At 47.6% G+C, this 21,817-nt stretch overlaps 1 protein-coding gene across 2 annotated transcripts in view; it reads right to left on the bottom strand.

Annotated features, from left to right (window-relative positions):
• Positions 1-21,817, bottom strand: part of TRIM3 (tripartite motif containing 3) — a 288,298-nt gene that overhangs the window by 81,436 nt on the left and 185,045 nt on the right. For both annotated transcript variants that reach the window (XM_086933707.1, XM_086933708.1), the window contains exons 5-6: positions 14,478-14,658; positions 1,523-2,246 (exon numbers count right to left, since the gene is read on the bottom strand). In XM_086933707.1, coding sequence (XP_086789833.1) covers positions 1,523-2,246; positions 14,478-14,658 — 905 coding nt within the window. The remainder of the gene's footprint in view (positions 1-1,522; positions 2,247-14,477; positions 14,659-21,817) is intronic.

Below are 21,817 nucleotides of genomic sequence, written 5' to 3'. Positions count from 1 at the left end.
GCCGAACCCCTTCCTAGAAGGTACTGTGACCTCACTTCCGTTTCTGCATTTGGCTCATGTTCTCATCAGCACACAGACATACCCTTCCTAGAAGGTACTGTAACCTCACTTCCGTTTCTGCATTTGGCTCATGTTCTCATCAGCACACAGACATACCCTTCCTAGAAGGTACTGTGACCTCACTTCCGTTTCTGGATTTGGCTCATGTTCTCATCAGCATACAGACATACCCTTCCTAGAAGGTACTGTGACCTCACTTCCGTTTCTGCATTTGGCTCATGTTCTCATCAGCACACAGACATACCCTTCCTAAAAGGTACTGTGACCTCACTTCCGCTTCGGGCTTTGACTCATTATCATCTGCATATAGCAGCACCCCTTCCTAGAAGGTATTGTGACCTCACTTCCGTTTCTGCATTTGGCTCATTCTTATCTGCACATAGCTGTACTCCTTCTTACTAGGTTTTATGACTTCACTTCCTTTTCTGGATCTGGCTCACATTCTCATCTGCACATAGCTGCACCCCTCCTTACAAGGTACTGTGACCTCACTTCCTTTTCTGGATTTGACTCATATTCCCATCTGCATATAGCCGCACCCCTTCCTAGAAGGTATTGTGACCTCACTTCCGTTTCTGGATTTGGCTCATTCTCATCTACGCATAGCCGCACCCCTTCCTAGAAGGTACTGTGACCTCACTTCCGTTTCTGGATTTGGTTCATATTCTCATCTGCACATAACCGCACCCCTCCTTACAAGGTACTGGGACCTCACTTCCGTTTATGGATTTGGCTCATATTCTCATCTGCACAAAACCGCAACCCTCCTTACAAGGTACTGTGACCTCACTTCCTTTTCTGGATTTGACTCATATTCTCATCTGCACATAGCCGAAACCCTTCCTAGAAGGTACTGTGACCTCACTTCTGCTTCGGGCTTTGACTCATTATCATCTGCAAATAGCCGCACCCCTTCCTAGAAGGTACTGTGACCTCACTTCCGTTTCTGGATTTGGCTCATATTCTCATCTACACATAGCCGCACCACCTACTAGAAGGCATTGTGACCTCTCACTTCCATTTCTGAATTTGGATCATATTCTCAGCTGCACATAACCGCAACCCTCCTTACAAGGTACTGTGACCTCACTTCATTTTCTGGATTGGACTCATATTCTCATCTGCACATAACCGCACCCCTTCCTAGAAGGTATTGTGACCTCACTTCAATTTCTGGATTTGGGTCATTCTTATCTGCACATAGCCAAACCCCTTCTTGCTAGGTTTCATGACTTCACTCTCGTTTCTGATTTGGCTCATATTCTCATCTGCACATAGCCGAACCCCTTCCTAGAAGGAACTGTCACCTCACTTCTATTTCTGGATTTGGCTCATTCTCATTTGCACATAGCCGAACTCCTTCCTACTAGGTTTTATGACCTCACTTCCGTTTCTGGATTTGGATCATATTCTCATCTGCACATAGCCGCACACCTTCCAGGATTGCTTTGCCACTACTCACCCACCCTGAAGATGAGCTCGTCCTCAATGGGGTTCTCCTTCTTCTTCCCCGTACTGTACATGCTGGAGGGACGCCTGACCGCCTTCTGACGTATGTGCCCACTACTGGGAGACTTCACCCTCCTTTTGACGTCATCAGGGGACTGTGGGATGTCGGAGGGCTTCACGGCCTTCACCCGGAAGGGGCTGCCTCTGATGGGTTGGTCGTAAAGGAGAATGGCGAGGCCGAACTCGCCCTCATGCTTCAGAGTGTAGGCCAACTCATAGGTGCCGTTCTTATTGTCCACCACTTCCCCCTCCACAAAGCTGCCATCGGGCGCAGCGATCTCCGCGTGGATTATGGCGTTGCCAGTCTTCACCAGCTCGCCACTCTTGTCCTTGGTGGTGATTGTGACGGAGGTCTGCTGCCCAACAATGGCGTGGCGGAGGCCTTCTCCCGTGGCCACAGTTTGGTGGGCGATGGCGCTTGTGGTGATCAGCACGCCCAGGTTCTGGATAGACTTGCGAATGCCGTCCGTCTCCACGATGTAGTCAAGCTGGTCGTTCTCGTGCGGCTGCTCTTGAAAGCGTTGACTCGCGAGCTCGCTCAACCGCTCGCTCATCTGCTTCTTCACCAGCAGAACCTCTGTCTCGGTGCCGTGGTTGAGCGCCTGCTCCGTGAAGCTGCAGCTGCTCTTGATGTTCTCGTGGCCTTGGCGCAGGGAGTCCAGCTGGGACTGCAGCACCTGCAGGAGTGGAGAGAGAGGGGACAATTGAAAGATGGATCACCATGGAGAAGGTTAAGAGCAAAAAGGAAGGGAGACAGGGAAGAAACAGCCATGAGATGAAGGAATAAAAAAGTCGCTTGGATGCAGAACACACCAATGTCCATATACTGATGAAGTAAGGAGCGCAGGAGAAAGACAGATCGCAGAACAGACCTGGATAGTGGGTTGACCATTAAATTGACTTTGTGGCTCTTTGTCACTGTAGTATATATTAAGGTGGTCCCAGTATTAGAACATCAAAACAGTGACAAATGGAAAAAATACGGTAATATTTAAATAAGCAATCAAAACAAGGATATATGTGACAGTGTTGTTTAATCACACTGAACATAGCTTTCAGGTTGTAAGGAAGACAGTGAAGGACAGGCCTTTCATAAAAACATCATCATTGAAGTGCCCAGTAGGAGAAGGAAAGGGGAAGGATGGTGATTCAGGGGAGGTAGTGAGGTAAAATAGAATATAAGCGGTGATCAATATCACAGTAAATCAATAGGGCATATATTAATCGCATGCCAATTAACAAACAATTATTTTTGTCACAGTACATAACATCTGTACATAATTATTCTGCCATGTAACACAAGAGTTCACAGTAAAGTAAGTACTGTTGAAGAGACTGGCATTAAAATGATGTCTGACCCAAGATGCACAAAAAATATATGGTTGATTAGAACAATAGAATCTCATGGATTTCAATGATTGAAGGGTGGTTTCCAAGATGTCTTAACACGCGTTTCGGCATAGTAATGCCTTCCCCAGGAGAGCCACCTCCAATAAAGCATATTCGAAATCCAAATGGGACCAAAGATGTAGCCAAGTGGGACCCAGCTGCTTAGATCGATATGTCAGAAAAAATGGTCCACTACAGAGAGCACAAAGTGCTGTATAGTGTTCAAGGCAGGTACCAAAATGTACGACGAGCTTTCAAGTAGAGAGTACTGCTCATGTCTCGTGAGCAATGCAGAGAAATAGGTGATAATTGGGCTGACTGTTCATCCCTGCTGCATAAGAATGTAAAACGATGTAAAACCCAGTTGAAACTTGTAAAGAGTGGAAAGTGTTCACTGCGGACAGCCGGGATGCATAGATATTAAAGGTGATGATGGAATCGTGTGTTATCAGACATGAAGATAAGCAGGGAGGACATACAGCCTCTCGCTTGTACCGGGTCCCAGTGATTTTGGGTTTACCCTTTCTTTGTAACCTTTGTCACTATAGCTATGGTTCTAGAAAACTGGAGAAAATACAATTCTTAAGAAAAATGAAAACACGAAAGAAGGACAGGACACAAGAGGTGATACAGCAGGTGAGAGTTCACACCAGACTTTCACTTCCTCATCTGCCTCCAGTTCCAACCTTAAGTGTCCATTCTCCTAAACCAAGACACTCTTTACACATACCCGTTAACCCTAAAAAGCTGTGGGACTGGAAAGGCTGACAAGGCACTTTCGCACAATTAGTGGATTTCACCTTCACATAATTCATCACAGATCCAAACCAGGTCACTAGTGATCACTGAGGACTTCATTCAGGAGACTTAACGAGTCGCCCGCTAGAAGCGAGTTACTGCCAACAAGGTGCCGTGAAAGAACACAACACAAACTATTGGAATTCATGTTGTTAGATAACATTACCCAGCCACGGCTCTAGCGATGGACTGATCCAAGCAGCCTGATCAATCAATCATAGCACTTGTAAAGCGCACTACTTACCCGTAAGGGTCTGAAGGCGCTGGGGGTGGGGGGTGAGGATGCTGCAACTACTCGAATAGCCAGGTCTTGAGGAGTCCTCTGAAGGGTAGTAGGTCCTGGGTCTGCTGTAGGGGGATGGGGAGGGTGTTCCAGGTCTTGGCGGCGAGGTGGGAGAACGATCTGCCGTCGGAGGTCGCTCTTCGGATGTGGGGGACTGTGGCGAGGTCGGCAGAGCGGAGAAGGCGGTTGGGGGTGTAGAAGCGGAGTCGTCTGTTGAGGTATGCTGGTCCGGTGTTGTGGAGTGCCTGGTGTGCGTGGATAAGGAGCTTGCAGGTGATCCTCTTGTTGGCAGGGAGCCAGTGCAGGTCTCTCAGGTGGGGTGTGATGTGGCTGCGGCGAGGGATGTCGAGGATCAGGCGTGCAGAGGCGTTCTGAATGCGTTGAAGGAGTTTGGCCGAGGCTCCTGCGTAGAGGACGTTTCTGTAGTCCAGCCTGCTGCTGCGAGGGCCTGGGTGACCGTTCTTCTTGTTTCGGTGGGGATCCACTTGTAGATCTTGCAGAGCATGCGGAGGGTGTTGAAGCAGGAGGATGAGACAGCATTGACCTGCTTAGTGATGGAGAGGGTAGAGTTGAGGTTGCGTGCGTGGTCGGTGGGTGTTGGAGCTGTTCCCAGTCAGGGCCGGACTGAAAACCAGAACCGGCCCTGGAAAAGTGCTCCGCCGGCCCCCCTCCCCCACACAGGAGGGGACCGCGCTCTGTGCAAGGGCCGGTTTTCGGCCGTTTTTGTTACAGGGCCGTTTTTGCAAAAACGTCCTTTAACAAAAACGGCCCCTTGGGGCCCAAAACCGGCCCCCAACCATGCGGCCCACCGGGGGTTTTCCCGGTGCCCGCAACAGCCAGTCCGGGCCTGTTCCCAGTGCGGTCTACCCTCTCATCTTCAAAATAAGTCTCCTGTGAGAACACCCTGTGAGGAAACATGGCCTGTTGCACAAGATGACTCGATGCTTCTCTCAGTCCATTCACACTCATCAAAGTGACCAAGTAACCTTTACACAATAAAATAAGGCGGCTATTTACAAAGGCAAATATACACATGTATATTTACTCATGCGTATTTACTACTACACCTACATGTAACGCTACACTTTTTTGCTATTCACCATTTCCAAGTCTAGGTTTACAACTAGATGTAGATTTACAAGTCTCCACCCCCTTGAATTAGGGATGGGGGCCTCCTAACACAGGAATTACTATTAGTAAATTTACACATTATATGAGATGGCGATCTCTCCACTGTGGCAGAGCTCTCTCTGTGGAAAGTATTGGGAAAATTATTTAAGTTTAGAATTCTTTTAAAAACAATCATAAAAAGTATGTATGATTTAAACATAAATTAATATAAAAATATTTAATAACCTAGGATAAATAATGTTACAGAACATTACTCAAATTAAATGCTTACTGCATAAATTACTTAAATATATTAATAAATATGTTTAAATAATTTTAAAAGTGTCACTCTCATTAACATATTTATTTGTATTGAAAGTGAGGGAGATGTTAGTAGTTAGGTTATATTAATTTCATTTTTTGTTTACATTTTTATTATGTTTATTTTACTTTTTAAAATAATCAAATAATTATACATTCTTTAACACAAAACAAATATATGTATATGATTTAAATGTCAAAATAATTGAATTAATTTAACATGTGGCAAAGTACATGGGGTTGGCCATGTGTGTTGTGTGACTTCCTCCAAGGCTGGGCAGGAGTACATTTAAGTCTGCTTAAAGACACCTTAAGGACTGGAGTAACGTCAGAAGTGTAATTAGTGAATAGCGATGGTCTTAATTTTTGTGGACTGGTTTGCATTATCCTGTCCCTCCCTAGACCCCCCTTTAAATGGCACTAACCCCCTCACATTTAGTAGTAAATATTCCCCATTTTCCAGCCACTGCCCTGGTCCCTCCCACGTTTACTACGGAAAGGTGCGCTGAGGTGCAGAAAAGATGAGCGGTGAAAATGTGTCGCCATACGTTTGCGAATAAGATTTCGTAGCACATAAGGTGTACTCCTGTAATACTACTTCATGCTCTACAGCATGCAGTTTGTGAACAGGCCTCTAAGTGAGAAGTGGTAGCTTGCTACTAGGCCTATCTTACGCACCAGCAAACAAGCACTGCTTGCAGCAAGGTCTAGACTAGAGTACATACACTCTAGGTCGGGGCTACATTTTGTCTGCGGTTGGTTGGGGCTTCACTGTATGTGATGGCTTTAATAAAGACATGCTGGGCTCTTTTTTGGTGAATAAAGACACACAACGCTGTATGCTAAGGCTGCCTTGTATGTGTACGCACACACCAATTGTTAGAGCTGCCTTGTATGTACACACACTGTTGGTTGTAAAGGAACAGGTTATTTTAACTCAAGGCCGCTATTGTAGCCTCGAATGAGAGCACATACAAACATATCATATCACGGTATGTGTTGCGTTGTATGCACACCGGCAGTAGCTGCTTCCTGGGTCTGTCTTGCATGAAAGCACACTTGGAAGCCATGAGCTCTGGTGGGCTTTTGTGTAGAATTACAAAACTGTTTGCACTCCTACACTTACAGGCTATAGCTGCATGCTGGGGGTATCCTGCACAGGACAGCACACACAACATTAGCTGGTTGCTACAGTAGTCATGTAGACACACACACATACAGAGGCACACTGGCTGAATGCTGGGACTTACAGTAGTGCACAAAGTTTGGTTTCTATGGGTGTTGTAAAGAGACACATCATAGATCTAATAGCCAGGGATGGCTTTAGCGCTGGTGGCGCCCTGTGCGACAATGTTTGTTGGCACCCCCCAATTACCACCTCTGCAACAGATTATTCCCTCACTACCCCCCTTTAACCCGTTGCATGCTCATGACGACCTCAGCTCGTCATGAGGCACGGTCGCGCTGTGCTCATGATGGGCTGAGCTCGTCATGACCGTTGCACCTCGCCCACGCGGGGATAATTCCCCTGCTGTGCTGGGTGTTCCATTGGAACGGGCGTGGTGATGACGAGCTCAGCTCGTCATGAGCATAGCGCCACCGTGCTGCATGACGAGCCGAGCTCGTCATTAGCACCGGGGCGCTGCGCGCGCCCCCCCCCCCCACCCCTCAGCACATCGGGGGAATTAGTCCCGCAGGGGAGGGGTTAACAGTGCCCCTCAAGTCCCCATGTCCACTCTCAATCAGATGCAGTTCATTTTATAGTGCCACTCATACCAGTGCAGGGTGTCAGAGTACTTTCCATGACACATACATTGCATAGAGATAATCAATCATTGGTGTGTAAATCAGTGTCGGGAAATGTTACACAAGACAGAGGACTACAAGGTGTGGGAATCACGTCATCCTGGTAGGCAGGATAGTTAAAGAGTGCGGGTCTGTAGAAGCACAAACTCAGAATTTGAAAAGTAACACCGTGGTTGGGGGGGGTTCTACCCTTCTTGCAACATTAGGATAATAAAAGACAGGAAAAATCATAACACTCTAATCTATACCTTGCAGTCTGCATGCAGCTCTTTGATGATAGTGAATAGCTCACTCTTCCATGTGATGATTTTAACTTAGAAACTGCAAGTAATAAAAGGGCATCTTAGACAGAAGCAGTAATGCACTGACCTATTTACATTATGCAAAAAGAACAATTGATGGACAGAATGCAGAACAATGCCATACTTTAACCCCAGTACAGAGATCTGGGTCTAAATCCATCATTGTTTTGCTCACCATGCCATTCCAGTTAGGACCCAGCCATATGCAAATCAGTCTTGACCCTGTGCCCAATGGGAACAGTCCAGCCCGAACTGCCAGGCCAGGTCCTCCCTGGACTGGAAACAAGCATCCTAGGACCAGTTTCGGGGTTTCACTCTTCCTCAGCCAGGATAGCTTGACTCCAGTGGTATGGAGAGCACAGGACCCACGTCTGGCCGTGAAGCCGGTCCTAGGATGTTTGTTTCCAGTCCAGGGAAGACATGGCTTGGCAGTTCAGGCACGACTGTTCCCATGAGGCACAGGGTCAAGACTGATTTGCATATGGCCATGTCTGAACTGGGGTGGCGTGGTGAGCAAAAGTATGATGGATTTAACCCAGATCCTTGTGACTGGGGGTGAATGTTCCATTGTCTGGCATTCCCTCCACCAACTTGTTTCTATTTACATTATGTGCACTTTGTGATCTACATGGTACATTTTCTCTGCAGCAGCCTCATTAACCCTCGGTGCTACCTTATGATGAGCCAAAACTTGCACTAGACAAAACTTTGATCTGTCTCCAGCAAGAACATTAATCACCGGAGTTATGTTGACATTTTTATTACTGCCTGAAAATTGCTGGAGGCCAGCAAAGCAGCAGGTGCTTTTAAAAAAATAATGTACCTGCAAATAGGGCGTCTCCACCCGAAGTCAGCCCCCGGTGCAGTGGCACCAGTCGCAACGCCCTAGAGCAAATAGCCATGTGCCAGCACTATCTTCAGTGAGTACACACACACACACACTTTCAATAGTCGGTTACGTTGTCTCCCAGTAGTGCGCTTGTGGCTGTCAAACAACCACACGTCCTGATCATTAGCGGTGCCTTCTGTGCACCTACACACAACAGGGAATATCGCACATCCGCATGTTGATTGTACTGCATGCAGGGCTTGAAGTGGGATGAAAAAACTGGGGATCTCTCAAAGGGGCGTGGCCAGTGTAATTAAGGGCGTGGCGTTAAAACACGTAAACTAAAAATCTGTGCTTATAGCTCAGGTGACAGTGAGCCGCCCCACTGGTATTTTGCTGCTTCTGTCATTGCATCCAGACATATAATACAATAAGTAACTTTACACCTACAATAGATCAGGACTATTGGCTTTGTCACTGACTGTTAGTTCCATAGATAAGTAAGCAACACCTACGACTTCGTTGATATAATAATGAAGATGCTTCAGCTCTGAATGTTGAGACTGTGAAAGAACTGTGGCGAGTCCCTCTGACCTCACCTCAAAGACAGCGAAGGGTGACACTGCTGCAGAGTTAACAAAAAAAGTTTCACCCCGAGGCTGAGGGCAAAAAGAGAGCCCGATAGGGAGCCGTCTGGACACCTGCGTTTTAGAACCTGCGGTGCTGAGCACCGACAGAACCCGGCCCACTTAATGCCCTGATATGGTCACAAACCCAATGGCTGGTTGCAGTGTCTCTGGCGTCTGCACAAAGACCCATCAAGCGTCTTCGAGGGTTCTCTTCTGTACACACGCACAAAGGCACAGAACAGTACAGGCACACACATGGGTACGCGGGATGTCGGGTAGTTTGCAGGTGACCTCAGAATAAACAGTTGTCATGACGATAACGTGCAGTGAGTTTTCAATGAGGGCGGGGTAACAGAGCCTGGCATTGAAGCCCGCAGATACCAGGCCCCTCACGCCCGCTTTCAACAACTGTCATATACAGGATACTAACGGATGTTAATGCCCCGAGACATCAGTTCCTATGGCATGACACAGGCGCCTGCATCTGCGACTACGTGTTCAGTGGGGGCACACCCGCCCGCTGGGGGCTGACGGCTTAGTGTACAGCCCTGCACTGTACACACCAGCTGCACGGCACGACGGTCGTGCATTCACAAGCAGCTATTATTGCCAGGGCTGCCCGTGTGCTGCCAGCGCTGGATGCAGCCGGTTGCTAGGGTCTTCAACCAATGGCAGCGCAGAGCTGTTGCTAGGGCCGCCTTGCATCAGTAAGATGCTAGTGAAGATGCTTACAATGGGCGAGGCGTCCTCTCACGGACTCCGGGCTCACACAGCACGTGAGGGCGGCTCCTATGACAGCCACACGCACACACACACACACGCACACGCACCCTAGATAGGATGACCCGGCGACCCGGAGTTGCCGGGACAGCCCCGGTGTGCACCAGCTGTCCCGGCGGATTTCAGCTAATTTTGTACATACCCCGGTTCTCTGAAACGGTCGACTGTAAATATGAGAAGACATTTTCCAAGGTCTGACTAGCTGGCAGCTCTTTAGAGTAAGCAATGCAAATAACACACACAACACGAGGCTGGGTTTAAATGTTGCTTTTAATTTACTCTCTAAGAGCCCCATGCATCAAATCAAAAACCGGTCGCAAACGGGCAGATTCTCAGAAACCGCCCCTTTGCCACCAGTATTTTTGCATTTTGGATGCATCATCCCAAATGCAAAAATCGCAATTTAAGGAATCTCTAAATTGAGATGTGCATTTTCCAAAGTTTCATGTTGCGCACACACATGCCCTTAGGCATGGGTGTGAGCAACATATGTGCAGAGATCAATTTCAGGGGTTCAACAGGGTGTCATTTTGACACCCTTGCACCCTTGAAATTGCATGAGCAATTTACGAGTACCTACTGGTACTCGCAAATTGCTCATGCAATCTCCAACTCAATCCTAAGGGCCTGTAGGCCCATAGGAATGAATGGGACAGCATTCCTTAATTGCGACTCGCAATTTGCGAGTAGCAATTAAGGAATGCTTAGGAATCGCTATTTTTATAGCGATTCCTACATGCATAGGCTTTTGCGATTCCTAAATAGCGATTCCTTAAAATTCGCTATTTATGAATCGCAAAAGCCTACATTGATGCATGTGCCAGTAAGTGCCTCGGGTCCCGGTTTCTTTGTTGATGAGCACAGTATTAAAAGTAATTCTCTGCCAACGTAAAATGATAGTCCTTCTATGTTTGGTAAATGTCCCGGTTTCTGTTTTTCAAAATATGGCCACGCTAACCCTAGGGACGAGGACACGGGTGCTGGAAGGGGCGTGAGCTGGCCTTGAAACAGCCGTCTGTGCACGTGAAGGAAGGGCGGGGGTGGGGGGGCATGGCCGGTGGAGCTCTGGGGGTGCCCCCGGCGAGGAGGCCCAGGGGGGAGTCAGGTAAGGGGGATTGGGGGGTGGGGGGGGACTCTGGCACTGGAACTCAGTGCACGTTACCACACGGCCCACGTGGCATCACAACACCGCGCAACGGAGAACACAGTGAGCCAAACTCCTGCAAAGGGACAGCGGCGGCACAGCACAAGAAACACAACACAATATGGCCAATCTAACACAACACAACGGATTTAACCGATAATACACAGTGCAAAACATAACTTAAACATGCAACACAGCACTACTGTGAAATAAAGCTCCACTGTAAGCTGTGCACACAAGCACGGAGGTATAACTGGGCAGCACTGCGTACGTCTTCACACAAACACTGGTCCATGTGGGCCTCACTCACACTCTGGCGATGTCTTGTGGTGGGGGGGGGGGGGCAGTGTGTGAGAGGTGATGTGGACGGATGCAGCTTCGGGTGCACGGTGATAGTGCAGCATGGTGTGTGTGTGGGGGTGAACTGTGGCCTCTAGAGTGTAGACTGCGGGGGGTTGCACTGAGGCAGGACTTGGAGGGGGAGGGCGGTTTACTCTCATGGGGTTTCTCGCAATGCTCCTTGCGTCACCTTTGTCTTCTGAGGACACCCCCCTGGTGGCCACTGTCCCACAGTCACTGACGGCCAATGTCCACAGCCTCAGGATGACGCACAAAACCAGGCTTTTTTAGGGACATGTCAGGGCCAACCAACCACACGGGGCAGAGGACGACAACAACGATGGTATAGTACACCGGGAGACCGACAAACACAACAGTACTACCACCAGTGGCCATTTCCATTAATAACGACAGCACCATGGAAACTACACAGACTGTACCCATTTTCAACCTATCTTCACATCTTCTATCTGAAGACGTAAAGGTCTTTCATTCGTCCCAACACTTCCTTCCAATTTTTGGGAACTTCAAACAGAGCGATTACGCATTTTCCGTAAAATTCGTTTATCATTCTTCCTCCAAAATAACCCATGCACTCCTTGTAGTGCGAACACAACTTTACGACATCCAATGACCTATTCTCCCCCACATGGCTCCCTTCCCACAGAGATGCATACTTTTGAGAAATTGGTAGGCCTGGGCGGTGAATTTTGCTCAGTTTGCGGAGTTTTCTGCACTCCGCGGAGCTTGCGGAGTGCAGAAAACTCCACTTCGCGATGTGTAGCAGAGTTTTTTCCCACCTCGAGATCGCGAACGCTAAGTTCGCAAGCGTGAGCTGCCTCTCAGGTCTACCTGAGCGGCAGGAATACCAGCACAAACTGCAGTTTGCAGTGCACTCCGCCACTCGCGGAACTTCGCAGTGTTTTTTTGTAACTTTGTGGAGTTCCACATAGCAAAACTCAGCGAATTACGCCTAGGCCTGGAAATTGGTTCTCAAAGAGCTAACCAGACTTGAACACACACCGACCTTTATTCCCTACAACCTACCACTACAAGAAAAATAAGGCCCTTGCCAGCCTGAAATCAAGTCATACAGTGGTTATTAAACCACTGATGATGGCAGTGGAATTGTGGTGCAGAATATTGGCTCCTATAAAGTGGACTTTCGCAGGCAATCGACCAATACCCACCATTATCAAAAACTGCCAACGGATCCAACACATGAAATTCAAAATATTATCTTAAACATCACAGAGGAAGGCAATACGACAGGTTACCTAACCCAAAATGCATTTGTGTTCCTCAACACCAAATTTCCCAGAACACCTGTCATTTAAACCCTTCCCAAACTACATAAGAACACGGAGACTGCCTCAGATGACCCATCATCTCTGGATGTGTTTCCAATTTGGAACCTCTTGGAAAGTATGTTGATTTCTTTATAGAGGACTTTGTACGAAAACTCACTTATGTCAGGGACAGCATAGATATGATAAACCAAGTTGAACATCACCCGTTTAATCCTGAAACAGACATTCTCTGTACCTAGGACATAGAATCACTCTACATTAACCTTCCCCAAAGTGAAGGTTTGGCAGTCACTGAGAATATACTTAACTGCAGAACATACCTACAAGCTGTCCCCACATCTTTTATCCTACAGCTATCAACCCAATGCACGACACATAAGTTGTTCCTGTAAGATAATTGTTTACGCAATTAGTACTTCTCAGCGTGCCTTTACTGCTCAGCGTGCCTTGTTTACACAATCAGTCCTGAGTAGTCTGCCGTGTTTATACAACCACTCCTGTTTGTCTGCCTTGTTTACACAGTCCTGCTCAATCTGCCCTGTTGACGCAATCAGCATTACTCTGTGTTCCTTATGTACGCAATCAGTACTGCTCAGTCTGCCTGGTTTACACAATCAGTCCTGCCCACTCTGCCTTGTTTACACAATCAATCCTGAGCAGTCTGCCTTGTTTACGCAATCAGTACTGCTCAGTCTGCCTTGTTTACACAATCACTGCTCGGCATGCCTCATTTATACAATCAGTACTGCTCAATCTGCCTTGTTTACGCAATCTGTCCTGCTCAGTCTGCCTAGTTTACACAATCAGTACTGCTACGTCTGCTCTGTTTACACAATCAGCACTACTCAGCGTGCCTCGTTTATACAATCAGTACTGCTCAGTCTTCCTTGTTTACCCAATCAGTGCTGCTCAATATGCCCTGTTTACGCACTCAGTCCTGCTCAATCTGCTCAAATTTACATAATCTATACTGCTAAGTCTGCCTTGTCTACACAATCAGTCCTGCTCAGTCTGCTCTACTTACACATTCAACACTACTCAGCATGCCCTGTTTACACAATCAATCCTGAGCCCTCTGCCTTGTTTACACAATCAATACTGCTCAGTCTGCCTTGTTTACGCAATTTGTCCTGCTCAGTCTACCTAGTTTACACAATCAGTACTGCTAAGTCTGCTTGGTTTACACAATCATCACTATTCAGCGTGCCTCGTTTATACACACGGTACTGCTCAGTATACTTTGTTTATACAATCAGTCCTGTCCAGTCGGTCTTGTTTACACAATCATTCCTGAGCAGTCGGCCTTGTTTACACAATCAGTACTGCCAAGTCTGTCTTGTTTACACAATTAGTCCTGAGCAGTGGAGAAGTGTGGCTCAACGGTTAGAGGCGGCAGACCCGGAGGCAGAGGTCGGCCCGGGGACCAGGGTTCAATTCCCGCCGCAGCCGAGTGCAGGACCAATGTCAGCGGGCCCAATAAATCTCGCCTCGGTGCCACTCTAACCATGGGGTCCCACGCTGCAACTCGGAGCAATAGCTTGCTTAATCTCCACTCCGGCCCCATCACCGCCGGGGATGCCTGGCTGCACCTTGGGGATGCCCAGTGAAAACCAGGACGGGTTCCCCAGTGGTACAGCGCTGGGACGCCTCAGGGTAACCACGCGCTCCATAAATCCAACATTCATTCATTCAGTTTGCCATGTTTACACAATAAGTACTGATCAGCGTGCCTTGTTTACACAATCAGTACTGCTCCGCGTGCCTTGTTTACACAATCAGTACTGCTCAGTCTGCCTTTTTAGCTGCCAGCTGCCAACTCAGTCTGTGCTTGCAAATACACCTACGGTGGTGTATAATCGTGTGCCTACCTTGTGCTTGGCACCACAGATGGCCTCCAGATCATGAATCAATGTGTTCTTCCGCTGGTGCAATGCCTTTTCTAGGTCTTCGAACGTGCCGCTGATCTCGGAGATGGCATCATTCTTACGGTCAATCAGCTGCTTACTGATCTCAGTGACCAGAGCTATGGAGCACGTCAGCTGCGGGAGCCTGCGGATAGAAGCAAGACATTAATCCACCCGCTGTACGGAGGAGAACAGAAATGTGATGGGTGTGATGCTTGTATTAATCTCAGCCTACAGCTGATCTCTCTCTAAAAAGGATTCAGTGGGCAAACAACAGTGCCCAAGATCAATGTAAGCATTTCTTCAATCAGCTTTGTTTTTGCAAATTTGCGCAGCAGAACGAGATGTGCAGCTTGCCCATAGCTCAAGACCGGTGAGGGGCACAGAGTAAGAGAAGTGTTCTGACAGAGCAAGAAGCTGGGGGACAAAAGTGAATGCAGAGTGTAAAAAAGTGAAGAGAGTTAGCATCTACTAAGTCAAAGTGTGACTGTGGGAGGGGTGGGGGCGGTGGTCAACAAAAGGCGTTGGCCGTCTGGGGGCGGCTGGTTAACCCCTTCACTGCGGCGGTTATTCCGCCGCAGCGCTAAGGGGGTGGGGCGGCCGCGCGGCGGTTCCATACTAGTGACGGAACCGCTCCGTCACGGCTCGCGGGTGAGCTGTGCTTGTGACGGAACGGTTCCGTCACGAACCCGCCCGCCCATTAAAGCCTCAGCGCAGGCGCGGAATTCGCGCCGTGCAGGCGCGGCGAGCGGGCCGTGACGGAACTGTTCCGTCACAAGCACAGCTCACCCGAGGCTTGTGACGGAACGGTTCCGTCACAAGCATGCAAGGGGTTAAAGGCCAGGCCCTGTGGCCAATCCACCACCATGCACACCTGAAGGCTGTGCGTGGCAGAGGCTTGGACTGTTGCAGGGGATATATGTCCAGGCCGCGGGACAGGGCCTGTAGCCAACACATCACGCTATCCAAGGCATGTGGCCATGCGTGGTGGGTCACTGGCTGCCCACGAGGGGTAGCGTGCAGGGCCTAGACACGGGTCAGGCCCGGTATCCAAAGCTTTCTAGCGTGTGGTTAAAATCTATGCTCAGCGACTGAGTTTGGGGGACTATGATAAAAAAGACTCCAGAAATTAACTGAAAACACTAAAGGTTACAGTGACAGACATGGTAATAAGTTTCTGCTTTTGGAAAAAAGAACAGCAATTCACAGAAAATAAACAGTTCAAGTGACACTATAGTTTGGTGTGGTAATGACATTTCACTTTATGTTTAAAAAACCGAGAAATTCACTGAAAAAGCAAAGGCTAAAGAGACAATCATGCATCCACAAAATCAAAAAATAAAAACATTTGAGTGACAATGATTAATAAAAGAGTGGTTGGTGCTGCTACCTATTTATGATAATCATTTACTTAATATTTATCTGCAAATCTCCAATTGTCAGTCGGCCTGGAATGCATATTAAATTTGTAGATTTACTTAACTTTCACGATATTAACTTCTTTATCTCTTTTTTGTATTGTATTAGGCTGTTGGCTCCAGATACCCCTTTACAGTTTAAGCCTGAAGCCCAGCAAATGCTACCGAAGGGAGGGTCCGGGGACACCAAAGGGAACCTTTGGCTATACTAGGGTATTGTGGAAAAGTATGAAGCCTTAATTCTACTAGAGTCTTTGTCATATTCAGGACATAAGGAAGAAAAGGACACACGGTGAGATTCAGAGAGTAACAAAGGCTTGGAGCAGGTTTCAAGATTCAGAGAGTAACAAAGGCTAGGAGCAGGTTTTAAGATTCAGAGAGAAATAAAGGCTGAGAGCAGGTTTCAAGATTCAGAGAGTAACAAACGCTTGGAACAGGTTTTAAGATTCAGAGAGAAGCAAAGGCTAGGAGCAGGTTTCAAGATTCAGAGAGTAACAAAGAACTGTGCACAGGCTGCAGGGTTCGGAGAATATTAAACATTGGGCATGAGCTGCACAAGTCTAAGAGTAACGAAGACTGGTGGAAAAACACGAGCTTCAGAAAACAAAGACTGGGCACATGCCTTGAGATTGAGACAGTAATAAAACTGAGCCCAGACTGCAAAATTCAGAGGGTAACAAGTGTGTAAAGGCTGCGATATTCAGAGAGCGAGAAAGTGTGTGTAAAAGGCATGAGATTCAGAGAGTGACAAAGACTGAGCCCAGGCTGCAAGATTCGGAGAGTAACAAAGACTGAGCCCAGGCTGCAAGATTCAAAGAGTAACGAAGACTGATGAGCACAGGCTGCAAGATTCAGAGAGTAACAAAGACTGAGCCCAGGCTGCAAGATTCGGAGAGTAACAAAGACTGAGCCCAGGCTGCAAGATTCAAAGAGTAACGAAGACTGATGAGCACAGGCTGCAAGATTCAGAGAGTAACAAAGACTGAGCCCAGGCTGCAAGGTTCAGAGAGTAACAAAGACTGAGCCCAGGCTGCAAGGTTCAGAGAGTAACAAAGATGAGCCCAGGATGCATGATTCAGAGAGGAACAAAGACTGATCTATGGCTGCAAGATTCAGAGAGTAACAAAGATGAGCCCAGGATGCATGATTCAGAGAGGAACAAAGACTGATCTATGGCTGCAAGATTCAGAGAGTAACAAAGATGAGCCCAGGATGCAAGATTCAGAGAATAACAAAGACTGAGCCCAGGCTGCAAGGTTCAGAGAGTAACAAAGACTGAGCCCAGGATGCATGATTCAGAGAGTAACAAAGACTGATCTATGGCTGCAAGATTCAGAGTGTAACAAAGATGAGCACAGGGTGCAAGATTCAGAGAGTAACAAAGACTGATCCATGGCTGCAAGATTCAGAGAGTAACAAAGACTGATCCATGGCTCAAGATTCAGAGAGTAACAAAGACTGATCAATGGCTGCAAGATTCAGAGGAACAAAGACTGAGCCCAGGCTGCAAGATTCAGAGAGTAACAAAGACTGATCCATGGCTGCAAGATTCAGAGAGTAACAAAGACTGATCCATGGCTGCAAGATTCAGAGAGTAACAAAGACTGATCAATGGCTGCAGATTCAGAGGAACAAAGACTGAGCCCAGGCTGCAAGATTCAGAGAGTAACAAAGACTGAGCCCAGGCTGCAAGGTTCAGAGAGTAACAAAGACCGAGCCCAGGATGCAAGATTCAGAGTGTAACAAGGATGAGCACAGGCTGCAAGATTCAGAGAGTAACGAAGACTGATCCATGGCTGCAAGATTCAGAGAGTAACAAAGATGAGCCTAGGCTGCAAAATTCAGAGAGTAACAAAGACTGAGCCCAGGCTGCAAGGTTCAGAGAGTAACAAAGACCGAGCCCAGGATGCAAGATTCAGAGTGTAACAAAGACTGATCCATGGCTGCAAGATTCAGAGAGTAACAAAGATGAGCCCAGGCTGCAAGATTCAGAGAGTAACAAAGATGAGCCCAGGCTGCAAGATTCAGAGAGTAACAAAGACTGGGCCCAGGCTGCAAGATTCAGAGTAACAAACAGGCACAGGCTGCACAAGTCAGAGTAACAAAGACTGTGCAAAGGCTTCAGATTCTGAGAGCAAAAAAGACCGAGCCAAGGCTCCAAGATTCGGAGAGTAACAAAGACTGAGCCCAGGCTGCAAGATTCAGAGAGTAACAAAGACTGAGCCCAGGCTGAAAGGTTCAGAGAGTAACAAAGACTGAGCCCAGGCTGCAAGGTTCAGAGAGTAACAAACACTGAGCCCAGGATGCAAGATTCAGAGAGTAACAAAGACTGATCCATGGCTGCAAGATTCAGAGAGTAACAAGGATGAGCACAGGCTGCAAGATTCAGAGAGTAACAAAGACTGATCCATGGCTGCAAGATTCAGAGAGTAACAAAGATGAGCCTAGGCTGCAAAATTCAGAGAGTAACAAAGACTGGGTCCAGGCTGCAAGATTCAGAGTAAAAAACAGGTGCAGGTTGCACAAGTCTGAGAGTAACAAAGATAACAAAGAATGTGCAAAGGCTTCAGATTCTGAGAGCAACAAAGACTGAGCCAAGGCTCCAAGATTCAAAGAGTAACAAAGACTGAGCCCAGGCTGCAAGATTCAGAGAGTAAGAAAGACTAAGCCCAGCCTGCAAGGTTCAGAGAGTAACAATGACTGAGCCCAGGCTGCAAGGTTCAGAGAGTAACAAAGACTGAGCCCAGGCTGCAAGGTTCAGAGAGTAACAAAGACTGATCAATGGCTGCAAGATTCAGAGAGTAACAAGGATGAGCACAGGCTGCAAAATTCAGAGAGTACCAAAGACTGGGCCCAGGCTGCAAGATTCAGAGTAACAAACAGGCACAGTCTGCACAAGTCTGAGAGTAACAAAGATAACAAAGACTGTGCACAGGCTTCAGATTCTGAGAGCAACAAAGACTGAGCCAAGGCTCCAAGATTCAGAGAGTAACAAAGACTGAGCCCAGGCTGCAAGGTTCTGAGAGTAACAAAGACTGGTTCATGGCTGCAAGATTTAGAGAGTAACAAAGAATGAGCACAGGCTGCAAGATTCAGAGAGTAACAAAGACTGATCCATGGCTGCAAGATTCAGAGAGTAACAAAGATGAGCCCAGACTGCAAGATTCAGAGAGTAACAAAGATGAGCCTAGGCTGCAGAATTCAGAGAGTAACAAAGACTGGCTCCAGGCTGCAAGATTCAGAGTAGAAAACAGGTGCAGGCTGCACAAGTCTGAGAGTAACAAAGATAACAAAGAATGTGCAAAGGCTTCAGATTCTGAGAGCAACAAAGACTGAGCCAAGGCTCCAAGATTCAAAGAGTAACAAAGACTGAGCCCAGGCTGCAAGATTCAGAGAGTAAGAAAGACTAAGCTCAGCCTGCAAGGTTCAGAGAGTAACAAAGACTGAGCCCAGGCTGCAAGGTTCAGAGAGTAACAAAGACTGAGCCCAGGCTGCAAGGTTCAGAGAGTAACAAAGACTGATCAATGGCTGCAAGATTCAGAGAGTAACAAGGATGAGCACAGGCTGCAAAATTCAGAGAGTACCAAAGACTAGGCCCAGGCTGCAAGATTCAGAGTAACAAACAGGCACAGTCTGCACAAGTCTGAGAGTAACAAAGATAACAAAGACTGTGCACAGGCTTCAGATTCAGAGAGCAACAAAGACTGAGCCAAGGTTCCAAGATTCAGAGAGTAACAAAGACTGAGCCCAGGCTGCAAGGTTCTGAGAGTAACAAAGACTGATCCATGGCTGCAAGATTCAGAGAGTAACAAAGACTGAGCCCAGGCTGCAAGGTTCAGAGAGTAACAAAGACTGAGCCCAGGCTGCAAGGTTCAGAGAGTAACAAAGATTGAGAGCAGGCTGCAAGGTTCAGAGAGTAACAAAGACTGAGCCCAGGCTGCAAGGTTCAGAGAGTAACAAAGACTGAGCCCAGGCTGCAAGGTTCAGAGAGTAACAAAGATTGAGAGCAGGCTGCTAGGTTCAGAGAGTAACAAAGACTGAGCCCAGGCTGCAAGGTTCAGAGGGTAACAAAGACTGATCCATGGCTTCAAGATTCAGAGAGTAACAAAGATGAGCACAGACTGCAAGATTCGGAGAGTAACATAGACTGAGCCCAGGCTGCAAGGTTCAGAGAGTGACAAAGACTGATCAATGGCTACAAAATTCAGAGAGTAACAAAGACTGGGCCCAGGCTGCAAGATTCAAAGTAACAAACAGGCACAGGCTGCACAAGTCTGAGAGTAACAAAGATAACTAAGACTGTGCACAGGCTTCAGATTCTGAGAGCAACAAAGACTGAGCCAAGGCTCCAAGATTCAGAGAGTAACAAAGACTGAGCCCAGGCTGCAAGGTTCTGAGAGTAACAAAGACTGATCCATGGCTGCAAGATTCGGAGAGTAACAGAGTGAGCCCAGGCTGCAAGGTTCAGAGAGTAACAAAGACTGATCAATGGCTGCAAGATTCAGAGAGTAACAAGGATGAGCACAGGCTGCAAAATTCAGAGAGTAACAAAGACTGGGCCCAGGCTGCAAGATTCAGAGTAACAAACAGGCACAGGCTGCACAAGTCTGAGAGTAACAAAGATAACAAAGACTGTGCAAAGGCTTCAGATTCTGAGAGCAACAAAGACTGAGCCAAGGCTCCAAGATTCAGAGAGTAACAAAGACTGAGCCCAGGCTGCAAGGTTCTGAGAGTAACAAAGACTGGTTCATGGCTGCAAGATTCAGAGAGTAACAAAGAATGAGCCCAGGCTGCAAGATTTTGAGAGTAACAAAGACTGAGCCCAGGCTGCAAGATTCAGAGAGTAACAAAGACTGATCCATGGCTGCAAGATTCAGAGAGTAACAAAGACTGAGCCTAGACTGCAAGGTTCAGAGAGTAACAAAGATAGAGCGCAGGCTGCATGATTCAGTGTAGCAAACAGGCAAAGGCTGCACAAGTATGAGAGTAACAAAGACTGTGCAAAGACTTGAGATTCAGAGAGCAACAAAGACGGGGCACAGGCGGCCATGAGAATAAAACTGAGCCCAGGCTACAAGAGTCAGAGAGTAACAAACAATGGGCACAGGCTGCATCAGTCTGAGAATACCAAAGTCTGGGTGCAGATCTAAAGATTCAGACAGTAACAAAGATTGGCCATAGGCTGCACAACTTAGAGTGTAGCAAACATGGCACAGGCTGTGAGATTCCGAGAGTAACAAAGATGGGGCACAGCTTTAAAGAGTCACAGAGTAACTAAGTTAAAGCACAGGGTGTGAGATTCCTAGAGTAGCTCAGACGGGGCTCAGGTTTAAAGATTCCAAGAGTAACACGGTTGGGGCACAGGGTGTGAGATTCAGAGGGTAATAAGCACTGTACTCACGCTGCCCTACTCTAAGTGGTAACACATACTAGACAGGCTGCGTGAGACAAGGAAGGGGCAGAGTTTGCGAGATTCAGACAGAAGATGTGAGGAAAAGCGCCTACGAAAACGGACAGTTGATGAGCAAAGGTTCTGTGACAGAGAGCGAAAGGAGGGGCAGAGGCTGTAAGAGGCAGACAGAGAAAGAGGAGCAGAGGCCGTGAGAGGCAGACAGAGAAAGAGGAGCAGAGGCCGTGAGAGGCAGACAGAGAAAGAGGAGCAGAGGCTGTGAGAGGCAGACAGAGAAAGAGGAGCAGAGGCTGTGAGAGGCAGACAAGAGAAAGAGCTGTAGAGACTGTGAGATGCAGACACCAGAGAAAGAGGCGATACCAAAGGGGATGATGGACGGAGTGTTTGAGAAAATCAAACACTCACCCCCAGTCAACTGATCTGGGTTTAATCCATCATCATCCTTTAGCTCACTCCACCACCCCAGTTCAGACATG

The sequence above is a fragment of the Lissotriton vulgaris genome, chromosome 8 (genome assembly GCF_964263255.1).
Source record: "Lissotriton vulgaris chromosome 8, aLisVul1.2, whole genome shotgun sequence".
In the NCBI taxonomy this organism is placed as follows: domain Eukaryota; kingdom Metazoa; phylum Chordata; class Amphibia; order Caudata; family Salamandridae; genus Lissotriton; species Lissotriton vulgaris.
This window is presented reverse-complemented; position numbering and strand designations above follow the sequence as displayed.